At 39.7% G+C, this 22,140-nt stretch overlaps 1 protein-coding gene across 4 annotated transcripts in view; it reads left to right on the top strand.

Annotated features, from left to right (window-relative positions):
* The window catches only part of LOC139377485 (vesicle transport through interaction with t-SNAREs homolog 1A-like), a 172,209-nt gene that overhangs the window by 22,869 nt on the left and 127,200 nt on the right, over positions 1-22,140 (top strand). For 3 of the 4 annotated variants that reach the window (XM_071120517.1, XM_071120515.1, XM_071120518.1), the window contains exon 4: positions 16,368-16,445. The exons of the other annotated variant lie outside the window; for it this stretch is intronic. In XM_071120517.1, coding sequence (XP_070976618.1) covers positions 16,368-16,445 — 78 coding nt within the window. The remainder of the gene's footprint in view (positions 1-16,367; positions 16,446-22,140) is intronic. 4 annotated transcript variants of the gene reach the window in all.

The following is a 22,140-nucleotide window of genomic DNA, read 5'->3' as shown; positions in this document are numbered from 1 at the left end:
GCCTTTTTATTGTCCCCAGCACAAGGTGCACCTGTATAATGATCATGCTGTTTAATCAACTTCCTGATATGCCACACCTGTCAGGGGGATGGATTATCTTGGCAAAGGAGAAATGCTTACAAACAGGGATGTAAACACATTTGTGCACAACATTGTGCGTTTGGATATTTCTGGGATCTTTATTCAGCTCATGAAATATAGGACCAACACTTTTATATTTTTGTTCAGTATACATTTTTAAACCCTTTTTCTCCCCAATTTCGATCTTGTCTCATCGCTGCAACTCCCCAACCTGCTCGGGAGGCGAAGGTCGAGTCGTGCGTCCTTCCTAAACATGACCCACCAAACCGCGCTTCATAACACTCGCCCACTTAACCCAGAAGCCATCTGCACCAATGTGTCGGAGGAAACGCCTTTCACCCGACGACCAAGATCAGCCTGCAGACGTTTGAGAACGTTTGAATGCTAAGCAGCGAAAGATGTGCAAAAAATATTAAATGAAGTAATACAAATACAGAGCTATATTGTATGCTCACAATTGTTTTACAATTTATATTTTATACTAATACATTTGCTCAGATATATATATATATATATATATATATATATATATATATATATATATATATATATATATATATATATATAATATGCCCCCCCCCAAAAAAAGGTAGGGGTCAATTATTGGCACCCCTGTTTTCAATACCTCGCCTTGCGAGGATAATGCCATTGAGCCTTTTTCTAAAATGTTGTATGAGATTGGAGAACACATTGGGAGGGATCTTAGACCGTTCCTCCATGAAGAAACTTTCCAGATCCTTGATATCTTTTGTCTACGCTTATGACCTGCCCTCTTCAATTCAAACCGCATGTTTTCAATTGGGTTCATGTCCGGAGACTGAGATTTTTGATTTTGTGCCCAATTAACAGTTTCTTTGTGAAATGTCAATGTATGCTTGTGGTTGTCTTGCTGGAAGATCCAATGCTGCCAAGTTTCAATCTCCTGGCAGAGGCAACCAGGTTTTTGGCAAACATGTCCTGGTACTGGGTACAGTTCAGTTGACCTTAACCATGGTACCAGGACCAGTGGTATCAAAATAGCCTCATAAAATTAACCATCCACCACCATATGTTACAGTAGGTATGGGGTTATTTTTATGCATATGTATAATAATTTCGACGCAAAACCCACGATGACGTGTGTGTGTGTGTATATATATATATATATATATATATATATATAATATAGCTCTTTAGTCACACACCAGTGGTTTTGCGTTAAAAAAAATCTGCATTTGCAAAAAAAAATGATGTACATTTTTGTTTTATTTGAAAGAAATTGTGTTTTAATTGACCCAGGCCAATCAGTCAGCTGCTTCTCCTCTCCCAGCCTATAGTTGCTCTATTGAAGTTCCGTCAATTTCTGGTGAATCTTTTGATTTAATTTCAAGAACTTTCTCTTGTGATGTACTAGACGTCTTGAGCAAGATTGATGTAAAAAAATATATACATACATACATACATACAGTTGAAGTCGGAGGTTTACATACACTTAGGTTAGAGTCATTAAAACTTGTTTTTCAACCACTGCACACATTTTTTTTTAACAAACTATAGTTTTGGCAAGTCGGTTAGGACATTTACTTTGGGGATGTATTTCAAGGCCTACCTTCAAACTCAGTGACTCTTTGCTTGATATCATGGCAAAATCTAAAGAAATCAGCCAAGACCTCATCAAAAAATTGTAGACCTCCACAAGTCTGGTTCATCCTCGGGAGCAATTTCCCAATGCTTAAAGGTACCACGTTCATCTGTACAAACAATAGTACGTAAGTATAAACACCATGGGACCACGCAGCCGTCATACCGCTCAGGAAGGAGACGCACTGTGTCCTAGAGATGAATGTACTTTGGTGCAAAATGTGCAAATCAATCCCAGTACAACAGCAAAGGACCTTGTGAAGATGCTGGAGGAAACCGGAACAAAAGTATCTATATCCACAGTAAAACGAGTCCTATATTGACATAACCTGAAAGGCCGCTCAGAAAGGAAGAAGCCACTGCTCCAAAACCACCATAAAAAGGTCAGACTACTTTTTGCAACTGACCATGGGGACAAAGATCGTACTTTTTGGAAAAATGTCATCTGGCCTGATGGAACAGAATTAGAACTGTTTGGCCATAATGACCATCGTTAGGTTTGGAGGAAAAAGGGGGAGGCTTGCAAGCCGAAGAACACCATCCCAACCGTGAATCACATTCGTGGCAGCATCATGTTGTGGGGGTGCTTTGCTGCAGGAGGGACTGGTGCACTTCACAAAATAAATGTCGTCATGAGGAATTAAAATGATGAGGCTATATTGAAGCAATATCTCAAGACATCAGTTTAAGTTAAAGCTTGGTAGCAAATGGGTCTTCCAAGTGGACAATAACCCCAAGCATACTTCCGAAGTTGTGGCAAAATGGCTTAAGGACAATGAAGTCTAGGTATTGGAGTTGCCATCCCAAAGCCCTGACCTCAATCCCATAGAATCCCATTTGTGGGCAGAACTGAAAAAGTGCGTGAGCAATGAGGCCTTACAAACCTGACTATGGAATGTAATAAAATAAATAAAAGCTGAAATAAATCATTCTCTCTAATATTATTGTGACATTTCACATTCTTAAAATAAAGTGGTGATCCTAACTGACCTAAAACAGGGAATTTTTACTTGGATTATATGTCAGGAATTGTGAAACTGAGTTTAAATGTATTTGGCTAAGTTGTATGTAAACTTCCGACTTCAATTGCATGTGTGTATATATATATATATATGAATGTGTGTGTGTGTATATAGATAGATATTTGTATAATAATTCACTGGGGCTAATTTGCTTGATCCTTACTTCCTGCAGCTTTTCAGATTTGCAGAAATGATTTTACTTGTTTTTTTTTACCTTACAATTTTTTTCTGGCACTTTCCCCAGGGTCTGGAATGTGACCCATATACTCCCCCTTAACAAAGGTGTAGATCCGTGTGACCAAAGTACATTTTACCCCATTTCCAAATTCAAGAATCCTTGTAAAATACACATTTTAGATCCTTTTTAACTACGAAATGTATTCTAAATGTACATCAGTCATGTCAGACCAGGTCGTAGCACCATCTCTGCTTCTTGTTTGGTTTTAAATGATGTTCTTAATTGTTTGGGTAGTAAGAAACACTTTGCAGCCCTTTTTATTGAGCTATCTAAAACATTACTCATTACTTATTCAAAGGCTTTCATAAATTGCCCTGGACCAAGCTGTGTGTAGCTTGTTTGAAAGTTATTTAAAGGACAGAATGTAGTGTGTATTTACTGATGACTTTGAATCAGGTTTTCTGGACACGACTAAGGGTGTTTCTTTTCACTATTTCCGTGAGCAATATTGGTTTATCTGTTTAAAAGAATGTATGCTTTCACCTATATGCAGATGACACTGTGGTATATGCTATTGCCCCCTCAGCTGACCAACTTCTGTTTCCCTGTAGAAAACAGGGAAAAGCTGAAATTGGTACTTAATGCAAGTAAAACCAAGTATGTTATTTTACAAATCATGTATCTGATGAGTTATGCATACGTACTTTGGAGGGTTCGCGAGTGGCGCCGCGGTCTAAGGCACTGCATCTCAGTGCAAGAGGCGTCACTACAGTCCCTGGTTCGAATCCAGGCTGTATCACATCCGGTCATGATTGAGAGTCCCATAGGGCGGTGCACAATTGGCCCAGCGTCGTCTGTGTTTGGCCGGTGTAGGCCGTCATTGTAAATAAGAATTTGATATTAACTGACTTGCCTAGTTAAATATTATTAAAATAATTGATCGTATACACGCTTAGAAATATCTGGGAATCTGGATTTACTAAAAGCATGTTGATGAGTTAAGAAATTAAGAATTATATTTTGCTTCCACTGGTCCTGGGGCCCTTGTTAAGGTCAACGGCATCATGAACTTGGATCTTCCAGCAAGACAATAACCCCAAACCCCAATAACCCCAAGCACACAAAATCCATAAATAAATGGTTAACTGACCATTTATGAATGATATCAGGGATCTGGAAAGATTCTGTATGGAGGAATGGTCTAATGTGTTCTCCAATCTTATAAAACTTTTTAGAAATGGTTCAGTGCCGTTATCCTCGCAGGGTGAGGTATTGAAAACAGGTGCCAATAATTTTGACCCATATATTTGTTTGAAAAAAAATGTATTGTTAAATGGAGTCTTTTTATCTGAGCAAATGTATAAGTGTTTTGGAGCATACAATATGTGACCGACCAGCTCGATTCGATCTTATGTAGCAAAAGTTGAAGTGGTGTTTTTTACATTGGATTAAAGTAGAAACTCAGCGCCTAAAAATAAATTGTATATCATACACTGGAACAATGGGAAAGCATTCTGCTTTGAAAGGTGATAAACTTGTAACCTCACTTTTGAGAAAATGGCTCTTTTGAATGTTTTGGTTCACCTACTGGAGAGCTTTGTCAGCATTGTTCACACCCTCTAAAGCCTTAGCCGCACCCATCTCTTTAAGGATTCACATTTGAGGCCATGTATTAAACAACCAAAGAGTTCAAGACTAAAGGCTGGTTTATATTACGGGTGCGTTCGTGATTTTAATCAGGAGTACCAGAGTGAGCGCCAAGCAAATGCATTCCAGGTGACTACCTCATGAAGCTGGTTGAGAGAATGCCAAGGGTGTGCAAAGCTGTCATCATGGTAAAGGATGGCTACTTTGAAGAACCTTAAATATAAAATAAATGTAGATTTGTTAAACTTTTTTGGTTACTACATGATTCCATATGTGTTATTTCATAGTTTTGAAGTCCTCACTATTTTTCTACAATGTAAAAAATACAATGTAAAAAATAAAGAGTAGGTGTCCAATCTTTTGACTGGTTATGTACTTGGATGGTCACTTTTCCCTCTCTGTCACGGATACCATGGTTGCCCTTAGTTTGAAGATGTAATCCGGAGACAGGTGTTTTATACAACAAGCCTGACGTTGTCTCTTTTCGACTCCGTTTGCAATCAAACGACAGGATTTTCTCCATCTCCTTAGCTATCATTCTCTAAATGCACTGTGCATTCCTCATTTCAAAACTCGGTCTTCCAGAAAGTGGAGAGCAACACTTATGCAGTTCTACTACACAATATATTTCAATAAAGCCACGTTAGAAAGGATTACCTACACATACTGACCAGCTCATGTTATAGACAGACAGAAGCGTGCTACATGGCAGACCAAACTAATTTCTCGGCATGTCCAGCCCACTCATTATTGCAGCCAATCATAGCTAGCGAATTGGTTGCTGTCTTTTTCTGTGGTTAAACCAACTATGCTCAAATTTAGAATGTTTTATTCATATTAACAGATGGCATACAAGTTTGTTATTAAGGCGCATGAAAGTTCACATGTTCCAGAAGGCATTTCTGGCAAAAATATAATTTTGATAAATAAAAAAAGTTACGTTCAAATGGCTCTTCTGTGATGTAGTGACGCGCGAAATATGCCTAGTTTCTTGAAACGAGTCACACACAGCTCAGTATTTTTTTTTTTTTTTTTTTTGCTCATTATTTATCAATGGTCCCAATCATTTTGGACCTGACTGTAGCTGCAGTAGAATGTCAAAAATGTGTGCTAGAAAACCTTGGTAGAGCATGGGCGAAGTAGGCATTGTGGTGCTCATGAAAAAGTGTTTGGCTTCAGACCAGCTTCTCACTTAAAACATTTGTTTTTGTGTTTAGTTATATCTATAGCCTGCATAGAACTGGCTCATTCCTTCTTTTTTTTCAATATGGGGGATTGAAGAAGGAAAAACATACCAACTTGTCCATGGTACATTTACTAGTGTATTAATGAGATCTTCGTTCATGGTCAAGGAGACTGTAGAACTTTGGTACTTAGTTCTCCTGAAGTTATCTTGATGGGCTCTGGTAGGAATGTAACGGAGAAAAAACTGTCACCAAAGGTTTGTAAACCCACTTTATTGGAATGTCCTGCTGTCCTTTCTCAAAATATATCTAGTTTAAGCGTCATCCAGAATTCTTCACTTAAATTGAAGATGCTTAATAATTATGTTATTACATATAGGTTTGACGGGATATTGAACAAACACTGTACTTATCTGGTCATGGCACAACGTCCTTGTAATCCAGCTGGGAGGTTCTATGTAATTTGTACCCAATCCTCCATTACAGCGACTTCTACAAACAGAACATGACAGACCAACATTAGTTGGATGTTAGACACTATAAATCCCCTTAAATTGGCTCGTCTGCACTTGTCCTCCCTAACACATTTCAGTCTTCGTTGTGTACCATTAAGGAGTTAATGCAGATTAGTATTTATATGTTTCGTAGTTAACAAGTCATCAATAGCGCCAAAGTCCAGCCACACATCCTGATTAAAAATATCATATTTCTTTTAGAAATTGCCCGGATTTTAGGGGATTTTTCTCTCTCTCTCTTTCCTCAGAGCCCAGCGCAGATTTAAGATGTAAACAATCAATATTTTTTTCTGCTTATGAATTCTGCCTTTCATTTTCGAAGCTGTTCTACACAGCAGCTCTTCCCGAGCTTCTTGTGGATTGACGGAGTAAAAAGACTTCTCCTTTTTTAGACACAAAGATGGGGCTTGCAAGCCTCTAATAGACCAACCTCTACAGTCTCCCTGTTGGGAGAGTGTTTATGGTGGTGGTGGAAGGGTGAAGGACTGAGTCACCAGAAGGGGAGAAGAGTCCTGGTTTCTCCAACAGTGTTGTGATGGTTCTCTTACCCGGGAGACATGAGGAACTGAAGCATTGAGAAATTGCAGTACAAAGTTCTCTGTCAGTGTGATAATCAACCAATTGCTGTGGTCAAAGCGATATAACAATTCATATGATTGTAATAAATCAGTTTTCATTTGTCAATGATGTGTGAATAATGCACTGTTGGTACATCAATTCCTACATTCTCTTACACATATTTGTCTTCAATGGTATGTACCGTCAAAGTATTCATACCCCTTGACTTATTCCACATTTTGTAGTTAGTCAGAATTCAAAATGGGTAAATATACAGCTCCGGCCAAGTTCACACACCTACTCAAAGGTTTTTCTTTATTTTTACTATTTTCTACTTTGTAGAGTAATAGTGAAGACCTCAAAACGATGAAATAACACCTATGGAATCATGTAGTAACCAAAAAAGTGTAACAAATCTAAATGTGTTTTAGATTCTTCAAAGTAGCCACCCTTTGCTTTGATGACAGCTTTGCACGCTCTTGGCATTCTCTCAACCAGCTTCATGAGGTAGTCACCTGGCATGCATTTCAATTAACAGGTGTGCCTTGTTAAAAGTTCATTTGTGGAATTTCTTTCCTTAATGTGTTTGAGCCAATTAGTTGTCTGGTCACAAGGTAGGGGTGGTATACAGAAGATAGCCCTATTTGGTAAAAGACCTAGTCCATATTATGGCAAGAACAGCTCAAATAAGCAAAGAGAAATGACAGTCCATCATTACTTTGAGTCTGGATAGTTCAATATATATTTTTTATGCTCTTGGAAACTTTCAATGCTCTAGAAATATTTGTATACACTTCCCTACGATCTATGCCTCATCACAAATCTCGGAGATCTATAGACAGTTCCTTGGACAGCATGTTTATAGTCAACTGTGAGACCTAAATATAGGTGTTTCTTAAGTCGTGCCCAAACAATTGAAATGGCCACAGTCTCCAAGTTGCAGTGACATCTCAAGGATGATCAAAGGAAATTGGATGCACCTGAGCTAAATTTGGCGTTTTATAGCAAAAGGGTGTGAATACTTATGTAAATTTAGATATTTCTGTATTTAATTTTAAATAAATGTGCAAAAATGTCTAAACTTGCCTTTGCTTTGTCATTATGGGGGATTGTGTGTCGATTTGGGTGAGAGGAAAAAAACAAAACAATTAAATCCATTTTGAATTCAGGCTGTAACACAACAAAATGTGGAATTCGTCAAGGGGTATAAATACTTTCTGAAGGCACTGTATTACAGATGTGGGATCTTAATTTGATCACTCTGTTGCATTAACTTGTAGTGTATTTGAGATTTAACAAGGCTTTTGAAGTTAATTTCCACTTTGAAATTTCAGACTTGATTTTTCCCTTATTAAAAATCTATCAACCCCTTCAAAAATGTCCATTAATTACAGTCCTCATTATAATTCACTTTTCCTATTGATGCTAGGTTATTTTCCTGCTGTATCAAACTCGCTCAAATTAAGATCCTACATTTGTATGTGTGTGTGAATGTGTCTTGTAGTTTGTATTATTCATTGAAGCGAGCATTTCCTTTCGCTTATCTTGGGGTCCTCTCCAAAGCAGAGAAAGTCACCCTCCCACTGACAGTGATCAGTGCTGTTAGACATGTCTGCCTGGAGTAAGGGCCTCGCAGGTCCTCTCTGTCCTCGGGGCTTATTTGATTGAGTGACTTGACTGAGAGGGGACTAAAGATAATAAGGGGGAAACATAAAAACATGGGGATATAATATCACCCCCCCCCCCCCCCCCTCCCATCCACTCCCCAATCATCCCAGTACTGTCCTTGCCCTTGTTTCAGGGCCTCAAACCTGTTCCACGCACCAGTGTAAACCTGAATTGACACGTGACACCCACACCCAAGTGATGCACTGACAAGAGGGCCTTGAAAAGGTGACAGATTATTATATTTTTTCCAGACTGGCTTAAGTATGTAAAAGTCATGAAATTTTAATGAAATGCATTATGAATGCATCTAGTAGGCTTGTGTTTTTCCTCTGTTTTTTGGGGGGGGCTTTTTCCTCTTTTTTGGGGGGGGGGGGGTTCCTTTAAAAACGAGTCTGGAGCGAGAGCGGGAAAGAAAGGGAGAACTTTGACATCTACAGTTTTCCTTGACACTCAGTGGGTTTTCCCAGTTAGCTCAATGTGTTTTCCCTGCGATGAAATCTGTTAATGGAAACAAAGTTTCCCCCATCGAATTGCATTTCTCTTGCTCTTGCTTAAGTGCTTCTAATGGGGAGCACACAAAAGAAAATGAAACTGCTTTTGGTCTTTGCGACCGACAATTTTGTCGTTTCTCGGCTGGTTTTGAAGCCTGCGGAGGAATCTCGCTGTGGCCTTGATCAAAATTACACTGTAGAGGATGAATTAAGGATTTGTTCATTTATCCCAGAGGTTGGTCGCCATCAGAGCATCAACTCACACCCACAGTGAAACTAAACACTTCTGTTTTATTTGGCTTCTGATGCACTTATTTGTACTTTTTTGTGTTTACATCTTTACACAATTTATTGACATCACATGGTAGAATAAATTGGAATTGCTCACGTGTTGCGCTCAAAATGTGATTTAAGTCAGAATTCAGGGTTTCCCTTCATTTCACAGTCTTGCTTCAGCTGGTATTCACTTGGTAAGAAGTTATTTGACCATATATACTTGTTGGTACAAAACATTTCAACTCCCAATAGCAAATTGTACAAAGGGCTGTTTGTTTATAATTCCGAGGAAACCAAAAATGCGATTATTAGGTCATTGTAATTGCTAAGCTAATGCCTGGTGAAAAGTGGACTGTAAAATAAAGTATAGCCTAATCGGTAAATCACTTCATATCTTGTCATTTGATTTCAGTGGTTTATAGGTTTTGGTTCAACTCCTAATTAATCTTAGAATGAAATTCTTACTCATGTGAGTAGTTAAAAACCTAGTACTAAGATGGTTTCCGATGTGTTGTAATACATGCGGAATAGATGAAGTGAGTATATCCATATGGAATTACTGCATTGTGCACCTGCCAACCTGTAGCAGTTACTCCAAACATTAATGAGACAGGTATTCACATGCATATGGCTTGCACTGTGTTTATAATATGAATGTGCCCTTAGACTAGCCCAATGCCCTGGCGAACTTAACTGCACACTTACTCTTAGGATAAGTATCTGACGCTGTTGGCTGTGTCCTTTCTATGGATTTTTGAAATCCATGTGAAAGAGGTGAACAAGACCCCCATCAACCCTCAATTGGCCATTTCTCATAGTTCGGACAACTGGTCTGAATTCCGCCACAAAATCGGTGGATTCCCATCGCGCCGGGAAATGTGTAGGGAAGTTCACAAGGGCACATGTTGGAATGGCTCTGCTGGAAGGGACCTACGGACCTCATCTGCATTTGAATGTGGTTTGATCAGTGGAATAAGACAGTATACATAGATATATAGAGTTAATGATGTGACTAAGCCCCTATGCGTGCTGCTGTATTCTTATGGTAATACGGGAGCCTGGAGCCATTCAGTCCAGACAATGGCCACGTTACTCCGAAGAAAGGCGAGGGACAGAGGAAGTCTTCTGTGCATTTTCATAGACGGATGCAGTTGGGCGCGCACACACAAACAATAGCAGTCCAACGATATATGGGCCCACATCTCTTCCTTTGTGTCTAACTTTCTACCTTTTTTAGATAACACTCAGAGAATAGACATCAAACAACGATGAATCATAAATCGAGGTCAAAAGAGAACACTCTCCAATTCGGAGAAAGGGTTAAAAGTGAAGGTCTTCTTTTTAAAAAAAGAAAAGAAAAGAAAGACAGATTCACGCAAAAGAAAATGAAAAAATATTCTCAGTGGAGGGTTCAGTGAACCATATGTAGGTAGCCACAGGCTAATGGGCCGATTGGTCCCTGGCTCGCCAGGTATCCCGTACCGTGTGCCCCCCCCCCCCGAAATCCCTCATCCATTCCCCTCTAATCTCACCTTTTTCTCTGGCGCTGACCCGGGGAGGCCCACTTTTATTCCCCACTGCACGCCAGAAGCCAGCGTTGTGATCCGAGCGGGCCCCGCTCTGGTTCCTCTCGCCCGGCTGCCTCCCCGACGGCTCTCCTCTATTGATTTCTGCACCGCTGTCTGTGTGTTTGCACCACCGACGCCCGGGCCTGACTCTCCTCTCCCTCTTCCCTCATAAAACCCGGGATTCATGTACTGAGAGAAGAGGAGAAAGAGAGAGCGAGAGAGAGAGAGCGGGGGGGGGGGGGGGGAAGCCAGGCTTTTGATTTTTCATTAGAACTGCTTCCGTATTTTAATATTGGGTTTAATCGGCCCTCATGCCTTAAAGAAATAACCATTGTGAGACGATTCCCCGGCCTTCAAAAAGTATATGCCGTTTCTTCAATCAAAGCCCCTTGAATTTGCTCTTTTGTTTAGAGTTCAGTTGCGATCGTTTTTTTCCCTCCTCTCTCGCTCACCCTCTTGCTTTGCGGGTACAGTCGTTAGGCTTATTGACTGATCTCGGCTCTACTTAAACAATAGAAACGACTTTGACAGGAAAATCTAGCGCACGTATTACAGTGGTGGAAGAGTAAAAGACCCCCGTCATAACAATATACCATTAAACAAAGGCTATCTCCTAACATCACATTTTTACAACACAATATGACATGATATGACATATTGTAACATAATATGATGTAATATTATATTATATAAATATTGTGCAATGTTGCCTGGTTAAAGTACAAATTATTTTCAATGTAATACATTTAAACGTTGAACGTGCAAGTCTGACCCATTTCGTTATCTGTTTCTTGTATGTACTTAGTATTTATGGACATACGTAATATTATTTCCTGCTGAAATGACATGAAGGCCCTTTTGAAATGGATTGAGTGCACGTTGTCATATGGGACAATTCCTCCACCCTCAGCCCAGTTTAAATGTGTTTATAGCTCCTCTGCTATTGTTTTCCTTGGTAATTTCAGTTTACTTGTGTTTCTGTTGTAGCGCTGGTGAGATTCATTTAGTCTTTTCATGGCTGTGAAACACAATGCCTTGTGTGTTAAAGCCACAAAAGCACCAACCTGTGCGCTAATGAGGCCCCGTGCTGATATCTACGGCTTAGGTTCCCTACTACTGTTGCAGTCATATTATGAAAACACACAGGCCAGTGCGCGCACACACACACACACACACACACACACACACAACGTGCACACACATACAGACAATTTCTGAAGGAGGTTTCTCATACACACACGCACGCACACACACAAGCTTGCAAGGCCCTTTATTCCACATAAACACATACACACAAGTACACACTCCCTCTGATGATAGACAGGAGTAGTGGATTTGATGAAACCCAAAATCAAAACAAAGGCACAGAAAACCCCTCCTGTGACAATCTCAATTGTCGCCGCTTGCCTTTATCTGATAATGTAGCAAATGCACCAAAAAGAAGCACTTACTTAATTGAACAACCTCTGCCAATTTGTTTGTCTTAAAGGAGAGGAGGTGACACAAAAACAACAAGTGTGTGTGTGTGTGTGTGTGTGTGAGAGCTGTTCTTTGTGCCAGTGGAGTGTTAAACCCCCTGCCAGGATGAGATGCATTATTGAAGACGCTGTTGTGATACTTCTGTCTGCTTAAAGATCTCTGCTTCCTTTTTAACGCCGTGCCACCTCTGCCCCGCTTCTGGGGAACTAGAAAAGAGCCACTATCACCTGAGAACATATCACAGGGACACAATAATAGGAACTAGGAAGTGATGTCGCGTTTTCAGTTTTTGTGCGCTTGTGGTTTTTCTTTTTGTCGACTTTGGGGCCACGTTTCACTACGGTTTTTAATGGGATAGTAGTAGTGGTATTAATTGATAACAATACATTCATAATGATTGAGTGTTATTGTTGATGAATATTTTGGAGTAAATGTTCTACTTTTTCGACCGGGTTTTTATTCTATGCCGGTTCCTCTTCAACAGTATGTGGAGCTGATTAGCAGCAAATTAAAGGTTAAATGACCATTTGAAGCTGACACCAAGCCGTGGAAAAAGTGCCATTTAAGTACTTTTTTTGTTGTTGTTGTAAATGGCCTGCCGCTCTCCCACTGGTGAGAAAGATGTAATGAAACACACTTTTTGTAAATTCAATATGGTTAATTACTCTTCACGCCACGCCACCAGCCGTGTGCTCGGGATGAAAAGAATGAGTGGAAAAGTGGAGGAAAAAGCGTCTGCAGAGTAACTTCAGGGCCCCTCATTACACCCTGCCCCTGGGTATTTTTACGCCTTTTATATCCCTTCTAATGAACTGTTTACGTTTTTCAGCTTTCCAGGCACCACAATTATTTGCACGCCTTGTGTCGCTTGTTGCAACGGGTATAGAGAGAGGGAGGCTAGTTGGCCCCCCCCCCCCCCAAAAAAAAACTTGTTTACCAATGAAGATCAGTTTATTTGGTTGAAATGGTTCTGATAGTTTTAAGAGGAGAACTTTTGAAAACATTTTTAAAGGCGACTAATGTCAATTGGGTGTATAAACCAAGGGTGTTGAAATTATTGTCCACTTCAGCCTAATGTTCATGTAAGTGAAGTAATGGTTGTGATTTGTTTGTTCAGAATTACTATTTTACTTAAAAGTATATCTAGTCACTCATGCAGGTATGTAAACAGAAATGGTATAAAAACACTTTTATATTTGTGTCATAATTGCATGAATTTAATTTCCAGCTCTGATATTGTTCTTGATTAGCATATCTTACAGTATGAGTTATTATGCATGCATATATAATTATGTTTGGATGGGTTGAAGAAAGTCTTTCTTCTCCCATCGATGGCAACAGAGGTTAGACACGTGTGTGTTTTTTGACAGGACACCAAAACCTCCGTCTCGGTTTTGACGAATTATGTGTGGAGTTTTTTTTTTTTTTTTTTAAAAGAAGACGGCCACTTTGCATAAAGATGTATCTTTGTACTTTTGTGCTTCCGGGAATAGAAGCAAAGTCTCACCCAAGATTAGAAAAAGTGACAAAAGAAAGACCTTTCGAAAGGATAAAGAAAGATGTATTTTCTATGGCAATAAGGTATCTTATGAACGTGCTCATTCTTTTTAGATTACAAAGCCTCGTCGCCTGGTTTCATGTTCCTTTTAGTCATTCAAAAAATGTCCCGCTCCATCTTCAACACACTAACTAGGATGAGAAACTTTCGACATTGTCTTTCTGAACAGTTCTTTTGGGGGTTTTCTTTTTTCTTTGAAATAACTACTATTTAGACCTTTTTTGTATGCGATTTTTGGAACAACCTTAGTAATTATAGCCCATGATATACCCTGATCAAATATATAGATATTTCTCAATAAATGATGCTCACTGGTGTGATCTCAAAAGTCACACATGACAAAACATTATCAAATGAAGATATCTGTTTGAGCTGCACTTATTTGCATAACACCCCAACCGGTAATCAAAGTCTATCAATGGGTGAGGCAGTCAATATTGCACAGCTGCTCTTGTTTTACATCAAATGAAAAGGGAATAATCACTCTAAGGGTTATGGAGGGTTTTTTTTTCCGGAGGGGGGGAAATTCAAACCAAAAAAGTAAATGGGTAGGGAGCAGTAGTCTTTGGTTCAGTCACATTTGCAGTTCTTTTTATTTTCTCTCTTATTTGTGCTGCGTTCATCGTGGAAACTGTTGATACTCTTGGCAGTAACAAACAGCTATTTAGAAATACCAAAAAACTGCGGGGTTTGAAGAAGACGTCAGGCTCTGCATACTCAAAATCAAGCCTTCTTCCTGGCTTCTAGTCTCAATTACTGGCAACCCGTCTTTCCCCTAAGTTACGCTGCGGCTCTTTAAGATGACGCTCCACTCAAATGAGATGTGGGTGTTATCCCGGCAAAACATGACTCTACGCTGTCTGCCTGTTCCAGATTGATGTTTGTCTTTGTACTCACACTAACAGCATGCCTTAACTTTGTCATAACCTGCACATTTGGAAGAAAGGCTAATTGTACTTCCAGTTAGGAGTAGAATTAATCCTGTCCAAAATGTCTTAATGATGTATTTGAATAATTTTGTTTGCAAAAATGGATTGTTCAAATCACAGAAGATAGGGGGGGGGGGGGGGGGGGGGGTACAGTAGATGCTCGCAAAAAAAGGTATTAACACTTCATTTGCAACAATGATGCAAATGTCATTTGGATTGTGAAGGCATTCGATTGTATTTATGCGTGTTCTATGGCGGTGCTGTGTTTTTGATTTGGGTCATTGTGAATTCCGCTGTTCCCTGCAGTCATTCCTTCTTCGGTGGTTAGAACAGGTCCCCGTGGCTCAGTCGATGCCTGTAAAGTGGGTTGTTTGGGGGCTTCTCTTTATCTAATGGTTTTTCACTTGTCGGCCTGGTCAATCAGCTTCCCAGACAACTCGGTAATTACTCTTGTGGCTGTGTCCCTCACTGTCACAATAACAACACAAATCACTTCCCTGATGGCTTTCCACTCACTGGTCAAGTTTACGGGGAAATAAAAAAAATAAAAAAACGTGGTGACACATATATTTATATATTTTTCTCTACTTTATTTCAATGAATGATTAGAGATTTGATTCTTATTTCTTCAAAAATACTGTAGCACTGTTACTATATTTGTTAAACAATGTGATTTTTAAATTGAACTTCTAAATACAAATTCTAAAACAGGAAATAGACTAAATATTTGGCAAAAACATCCTAAGATCTATCCTAAGATCTTGAAAGATCTTAGGATAGATGTACCAATTTTTAGGCCCATATTTCCCAGTGATTTTGCTCTCCCCACACTGCCCACACAGAAGTCCTGTCAAGGCAGAAAGAGAAGAAAAGACGAGGAGGCTTAGTAAACAGTTTCTCTTTCTCCGCTGTTGTGTATTTAGTTTGGAGGGCATTTGAAGCGGGCGCTTTTTCTGTTGGTGTCTGTAAACAAGCTCTACACAGGGCCTGCTCCTTCAGCATCGGAGGTGGCACACTGAAGAGTGTTTGTCATTTTTTTGGGGGGGGGGGCATGGCATTCCCTCTCCCACCCCTTCTGAAGAGGAGAGGGAGAGGGATCCCAAATCTGATGGAACGCCAATGGGTGATGAATTATTCCCTGTCTAAGTCCCAGTATCGGCATTATCACAGAGCCTGCCACTGCACTGTGCTGACAGCAGTGACAGCCCCCAGAAAAGATTTAGCGCTGACGAGTGATACTTTCCTTGTACATCTCCCGCCCCTGCCCCTGTGCCACAGCCCTCCGTAGTTGGTTTTATTCTTCAGATTGTGTTTATTTAAGTGGGAAAGGGGGACATCTCTACAATTTCAGTGGTGCTAGATCACTTCGCAAGTGTGCACATACACAACCGCAGGTGCATTGCCTTTTTTTGACAGTCGGGTCCATTAGGGGGCTCTCGTGCTTAAGAAATGCCTGTTATGTTTTGCCAAGACAACTCCACTAAGGCTTATCCCCCCCCCCCCCCCCGCTGTTTTCTCTTTCTCCCCTCTTCTGTTCTCTCCTCTTCTGTCTTCTTCATCTTCTTCTCCTTCCTCTTCCTCCTCCCCCTGCAGAAAAGGTCACGTATCGCCTACAGTGATGACGTGCGGAACGAGCTCCTGGGGGAAGACGCTGGCTCCTCGGAGAGTCAGGTAAGGTGCTAATCAAGCCCCTCTGGTCCCCAGTGTGGGTGGCTGGCCCTGGGTGTGAAAGGGTCAGGGCCTCCCGGGGCACCTCCTAGGGCCACCAGGGCCACCGCAGCATTGGCACTAAGTCATGCGGAAGGAACACTGTTTAATGCAAAGCTGCCCAGGGTCTGAATGGGCTCCAGGCCTGGGCCCAGCATCTGGGCAACGCCAGATTGGGGCAACCCCCCCACAGCTGTTCTCCAGCCGTCGGTGTACTTATCCTCCACCAACACACTATCAGCCACCCACAACCAACCTCCTCCCCACAAACGGTGTCTTTCACACTCCTTTAAACACCAGGGGTGGCGAAACCACACAATGCAGACACTCAGGATGAATAGGATTCTCAGGTTCAATGTTTATAAGCATTAGTATCAAAAAGTCACTGACAGTTTTTATATTTTACTCGTTATAGTTTGTTGCAAGTGATATTGAAAATCGCATAATTTTATATTATAATTCTATGCAATTACAGTTGAAAATGTATTCAAACTCATGAAAAGATGTATGGTGAATTTTGCAATGAAAATGCAATTTAACGTTTTATTTCAACTGTGATGGAGTTCAATGCAATGGATTACAAACAGCAGATAAAAAGCAAATTAGCCATATTTCTTCCATTGTCACAAAATTATAAGACATGGGAAATGAACAATGTCTTCAAAAACTATTGATTCAGTCATATTGAATATGAGAAAGGAAAAACAAAAGCAAACATCTTAAATAGTGATCTTAATTGCCCAAAATATGGCACATGTTCTTTAAACTGTGATTGTTTTGCATTATGTCTGAAGTGCTGCATCAAAACAAAACCCACCATCTTTTTAACACTTGACGTGGTGCCTACATCTCACCTGCACAGCTGCCGCTCACAAACAGACACTCACAACTCTGACCAGCGTCCTTTGACTAATTTATATATTGCCTTAAATTATCCTGTCGACTTTGCAATAGTTGCTGTGTGTGTCTCAGTCACGCACAAACAAGCACAGACAAAGACGGAGGGAGAAATCTGCACATTTAGTCCCTCAGTACTTTGTAAAAGTACAGTGAGATGGTCGGCGGTTGAGCGGAGCTAAATAAAGTTGTCTCGTCTTTTTTTTTGTGTTTTTTTTTTGATAGCTCCCTTATTACCATTTCAATGATGACCCATGCACTGCACATCTTGCAAACATATGTATCGCTAGCCGAGATGTGTAATTGATATGCATATTCCCTGCAAATTAGTGAGACACAGAAGTGACTCTGACATTTTGTGCAGAAGTTGGAAGTGGATTTGCTGCCAGAACTGTCACATTCAAGACGGTGATGGTTCCTATCAACATCTTGTCAAAGGGAAAAGGAAAAAAGAATTATGACCCACATTTCAAATATATATATATTTCCCTTTCATTAAAAACAATTGATGATGAACCCCATTATTGAAATAATTATTCATAGACCTAAGAATATTTTTCATCGGATAATAATTTGTTTAAACAATGGAACCACCCTGATGAGCTCATCTAGACGGACAATATTAAGATGCATGCATTTTAAGTTGTTTTTAGTCTGTTATGCTGCTTTGTTGAAAAATGATATCATTATTTGGAAGGATATCACCTCCCTACTATTAAATCTCTGAGTGAATGTTTCTTGAAGTACATTTTAAGATAATTCATTTGTCCAGCCTTCAAGTAATCCCATTTTTTTTTTGTAGAGCGCTAACATGTCAAGGAATATTGTTGTTGTTTAATTATAATACACTTGTCTATGTTTTGTCATTCAGCCATAAAGTCAATATCCTCCATGGTTCGCACAAAACCTTGTATTTTCTCAAGTGATTTAATAACCCTCAAGGACGAATGGAAAGCACGGGGAGGCAAATTGTCCCTGAACCAAAGAAGAAAGTCCACATTTAGTAAGACAAATTTAGTAAACATGTATAAGCAAATAAAAATGAAATACACAATACAACAGTTATTCAAAAAAATAAATGGAGATTTATAGATCTAGAACAAACGTATGGCATCTTTATTAAACCCTTGTGTTGCTCAGCAACCATCGACCTGTGGTTTGGTTCCTTAAGTAGTTGCTTCAGAGTCTTGAATGCTCAAAGCATAATATTTGTACTATAAGTTGAGTCAATATCAGAATGCTAATGTGTGTACATTGTAAAAACAGACGTTGTCTCACACACACACCATTTTTCTATTTACCATGGTGCCATATTTACCTCATTTCCATTTTAAAAACTTTTGGAGATAACACTTGGTCTTGCTGTGAGTGGAGTGCTCGGAACTTCAGTTTTTTTTTTTTTTGATCGAACAAGACGGGAGCGATAGAGAGGATGGGGGAGCTTGGGCAAGTCGGTCAATTTAATTCCTGACGATCTGAAAGAGTTCAGGATCATTTCATATAGCTCTGGCTAAACGGATCATTACCAGTCACAAATCTATTCGTTACATGGCAAGGATTTATTGCTAAGTAAATAGGGAGTTCTGAAAATTGAGTGTTGGCCCTGCGATAATGGCTAAAGAACGATTTAATAGAGTTGGGCATTTATTCGTTATCTGTATGCGGACAGAGACTGAAATGGCGCTATCACTCTTCTTTTTTTTTAAATAACGTGGTAGTCTACCGTTGCACTTTTTTTCCCCTCCCCTTTCTCACTCGACATGCAACTCACACACTCAGACACACACACACACAACCTACCACACACGAACACTCTACGGAATAGTTTCGATTTCAGTCACAGCAGAAGGCTTGGCCACAAGAGATTGTGCTGGTTTGAGCCGGCATGGACCAGATTTTACAGGCTACAAAGGAAGCAGATTACCACTTGTATCGAATTCCGTATTGAATAAAAAAATCTTTGTTTGAAAAATCTGCTGATTATCATAACAGAAAAATTGCAGCAGTGCAATTTTGAATACTGGCTGGCATTACAAAAACACAGGGAAAGGCGCTCATGGAGCCGTAATTATAACATTTACAGTTTTCTGTGTTTAACACTTTATTTCTCTCAAGCAAAGCTAGCGTTATGGGTTACGTTTGAAAAGAATGGTAAAGATTGATGAAAGAAAGAGAATGCCAAGCACAAAACCCCTCATATATAGTTTCAGCAAATCCTCCACGAGGACTTACAATCGACCAAGCAGCACAAATAAGATGGAACAAGTTTTGTTTGGTTCTCATTGAATTGGAGGGAAGGGCTGCGGCGAGTGATCGGCAGCTCTGGCTGGCCTGTTCAAACCCTAAAATAGACACATATGTAGCGTAGTTTTAAACTTCGACCTCCTCAATAATGCGTTCAACGCAGGGGGCTGTGACCTTCGAAATAAAGGACAGTTTCCAGTCTGCAAAGTGGCCCTTTTTTCTCACCGAACAAAAGAGTGAAGAAAATCGTATTTTTTTTGCAATGTTTTTTTCTCCTCCATTTTGTTACCCTGTCGCTGCCAAGTTCCTCAAGGCCAGTGGCTCACTAAAATGAAGCTCTCAGCAGACAAACATTAAGCTGTTTTACTTTTGCATATTTTCTTCAACTCCTTTTCTTTCATTCTATCACGCATCTGAGATACAAAATGGCTTTGATAGCGGGCTGGAATACATTTATTCTCTGACTTTTTGGACATTTTCTTCAGACTTGCCCTTCCATCGTGTTTTCCTTTTTTAAACTCCGTTTACAGAATTACAATAATAAATTATGATATATTTGTTATTGGAAATCCTATCCTAATTTAATTGGGGAAAGCTGAATAAAGTACACACAAGTATTTCAACAACAATTGGACATTTTTACTTTGAATTAAGGTGGTAAGAACTGTGATATTCTGTATATTTAAAATAAATGTACTTTTTTTAAGAATGGTTTTCTACAATTGTATATAGCCATATATTAGCTAAAAAAAAATATATATATATATATATATATATATATATATATATATATATATATATATTGCTATTATTGAACAGAGACAATAATACTGATGGAGCCACTCCAGATATGGCTGTGTATATTTTCTCTCGCTCTCTCAAATCCTATTAGACATCCATCAGAGTAGAATGTAACATTACAGTTACACCGACATAATTGTGCTTTAAATTGCTCATACATTTTTACCGACTGGGTCTTTAACATCTTCGGCGCGAGCACCTTTCAGAAAACGCTTAAGCGTGGAGGAGCCTAGCCTGTCGTTCCTGACGACCGTGGCCGCGACAACCAATAGTTTAACATCAATCCCACCACCGAGCCTCTTCTTTCTTCTCGACAATCCCGTTGTATAATTTATGATCCAAGTCCTCCTGCCTCTTTTCTGATAGCAAATGATTTCAAACTAGCAAAATTCAAAATGACCACCACATACAAAGTGAGATTAGAGGAGAGTAATAGTGGCCCTGAGCCTCCCTTCAGATCTGCTAACCTTTTAATCTCGTTCAAGAAATGGAGATTTCAACAAAAAAAAATCACCTGCAACGGATGACAAATTAAGAAACCTGTCCTTCCCCTCCTGTACTAAATGATGTTGTGTTCTCCATGTCTTTCCCCTACAAAAAGAACAGGTTGTGGCAGAAGCGTCCTTTTGTAATAGTGATTTAAGCTTGATTAAGCTCGAATTGAACCGTTGCTCTCCTCCAATGTCTGTGTCTCTACTAAAGATAAGGTAACAGCAGTAGGATATGGGGATGTTTTCTATTTTACTCCTGCTTGAATTTGACACTCTCTTTTCATCAAACACGACTCCCAGTTGTCCTAATAACAGGCTCTGCCTTTATGTATACACAGCAGGCATCTGTGTTGCAATACATAAGGAACATGAAATATTGACAATGTGTCACCAATGATGGACACATTGGAAACAATGGATTGGCTCTACATTTCACAATCTAGAATACACATTTTAAAAGGCATGTCTTTTTTGTTGTTGTTGCTGTTTTGCACTGGGACATATAAAATAGAGATATTCCCTCTATTAAGCTTCTATGCATACTGTATCCAAACTGTATTTTCCTACTGTACAGAGTGGGATCTATTTTCTTCTCCCTTTTTGACACATCAAGTGTTGTGATGTGACTTCCTTGATGGTGCTAGTTTAGACACCGCGAGTCGAGCAATCCATTCCCTCTCTTTTGTCTCGTGTGACAGCGCGGGAACTTGATCTTTGTTTGTTCAAAAAAAGGTCTGCACGAGTCTCGTGTTTAGCTTCGTTTAATGTGTTTGTCTGTGATTTCTAAATGCTAAACGTGCAAACGTATAAATCGTCAAGGTTAATTCGGGAACCCAGCCACATGACTGATCTGCTTCCTGCCATGTCTTTTCTTTTTGATCTTTCTCTCACTCCCTCTTTCTCTCTCTCTCTCTCTCTCTCTTTGCTTTCGCGTGGCAGTTGATGAAGTTAAGTGAAGAGGTGAGTGCCTCTCTGCCTTTCCTGTTTTTAGATTCCTTTCCTTCTGAATTTCTGTGCCCTCATCTCTGCAGCCATAAGGCCAAGGATATTGGTGAGGCTCTTATGAGCCTTTATGGGGATTCATTCAATGAAATCCATTTTCTGTAAAAATCTGAAAAGGAAGATAGTTTTTTCTGATAGCACACTCTTTTCAAAACAAGCATGAGGAAAAGGCTGGCATAAAGTACACTTCAAGACAGTGCTACAGGGGGCAACCCTGAGAAAAA

This window comes from Oncorhynchus clarkii, chromosome 20 (genome assembly GCF_045791955.1).
Source record: "Oncorhynchus clarkii lewisi isolate Uvic-CL-2024 chromosome 20, UVic_Ocla_1.0, whole genome shotgun sequence".
Lineage (NCBI taxonomy): Eukaryota > Metazoa > Chordata > Actinopteri > Salmoniformes > Salmonidae > Oncorhynchus > Oncorhynchus clarkii.
This window is presented reverse-complemented; position numbering and strand designations above follow the sequence as displayed.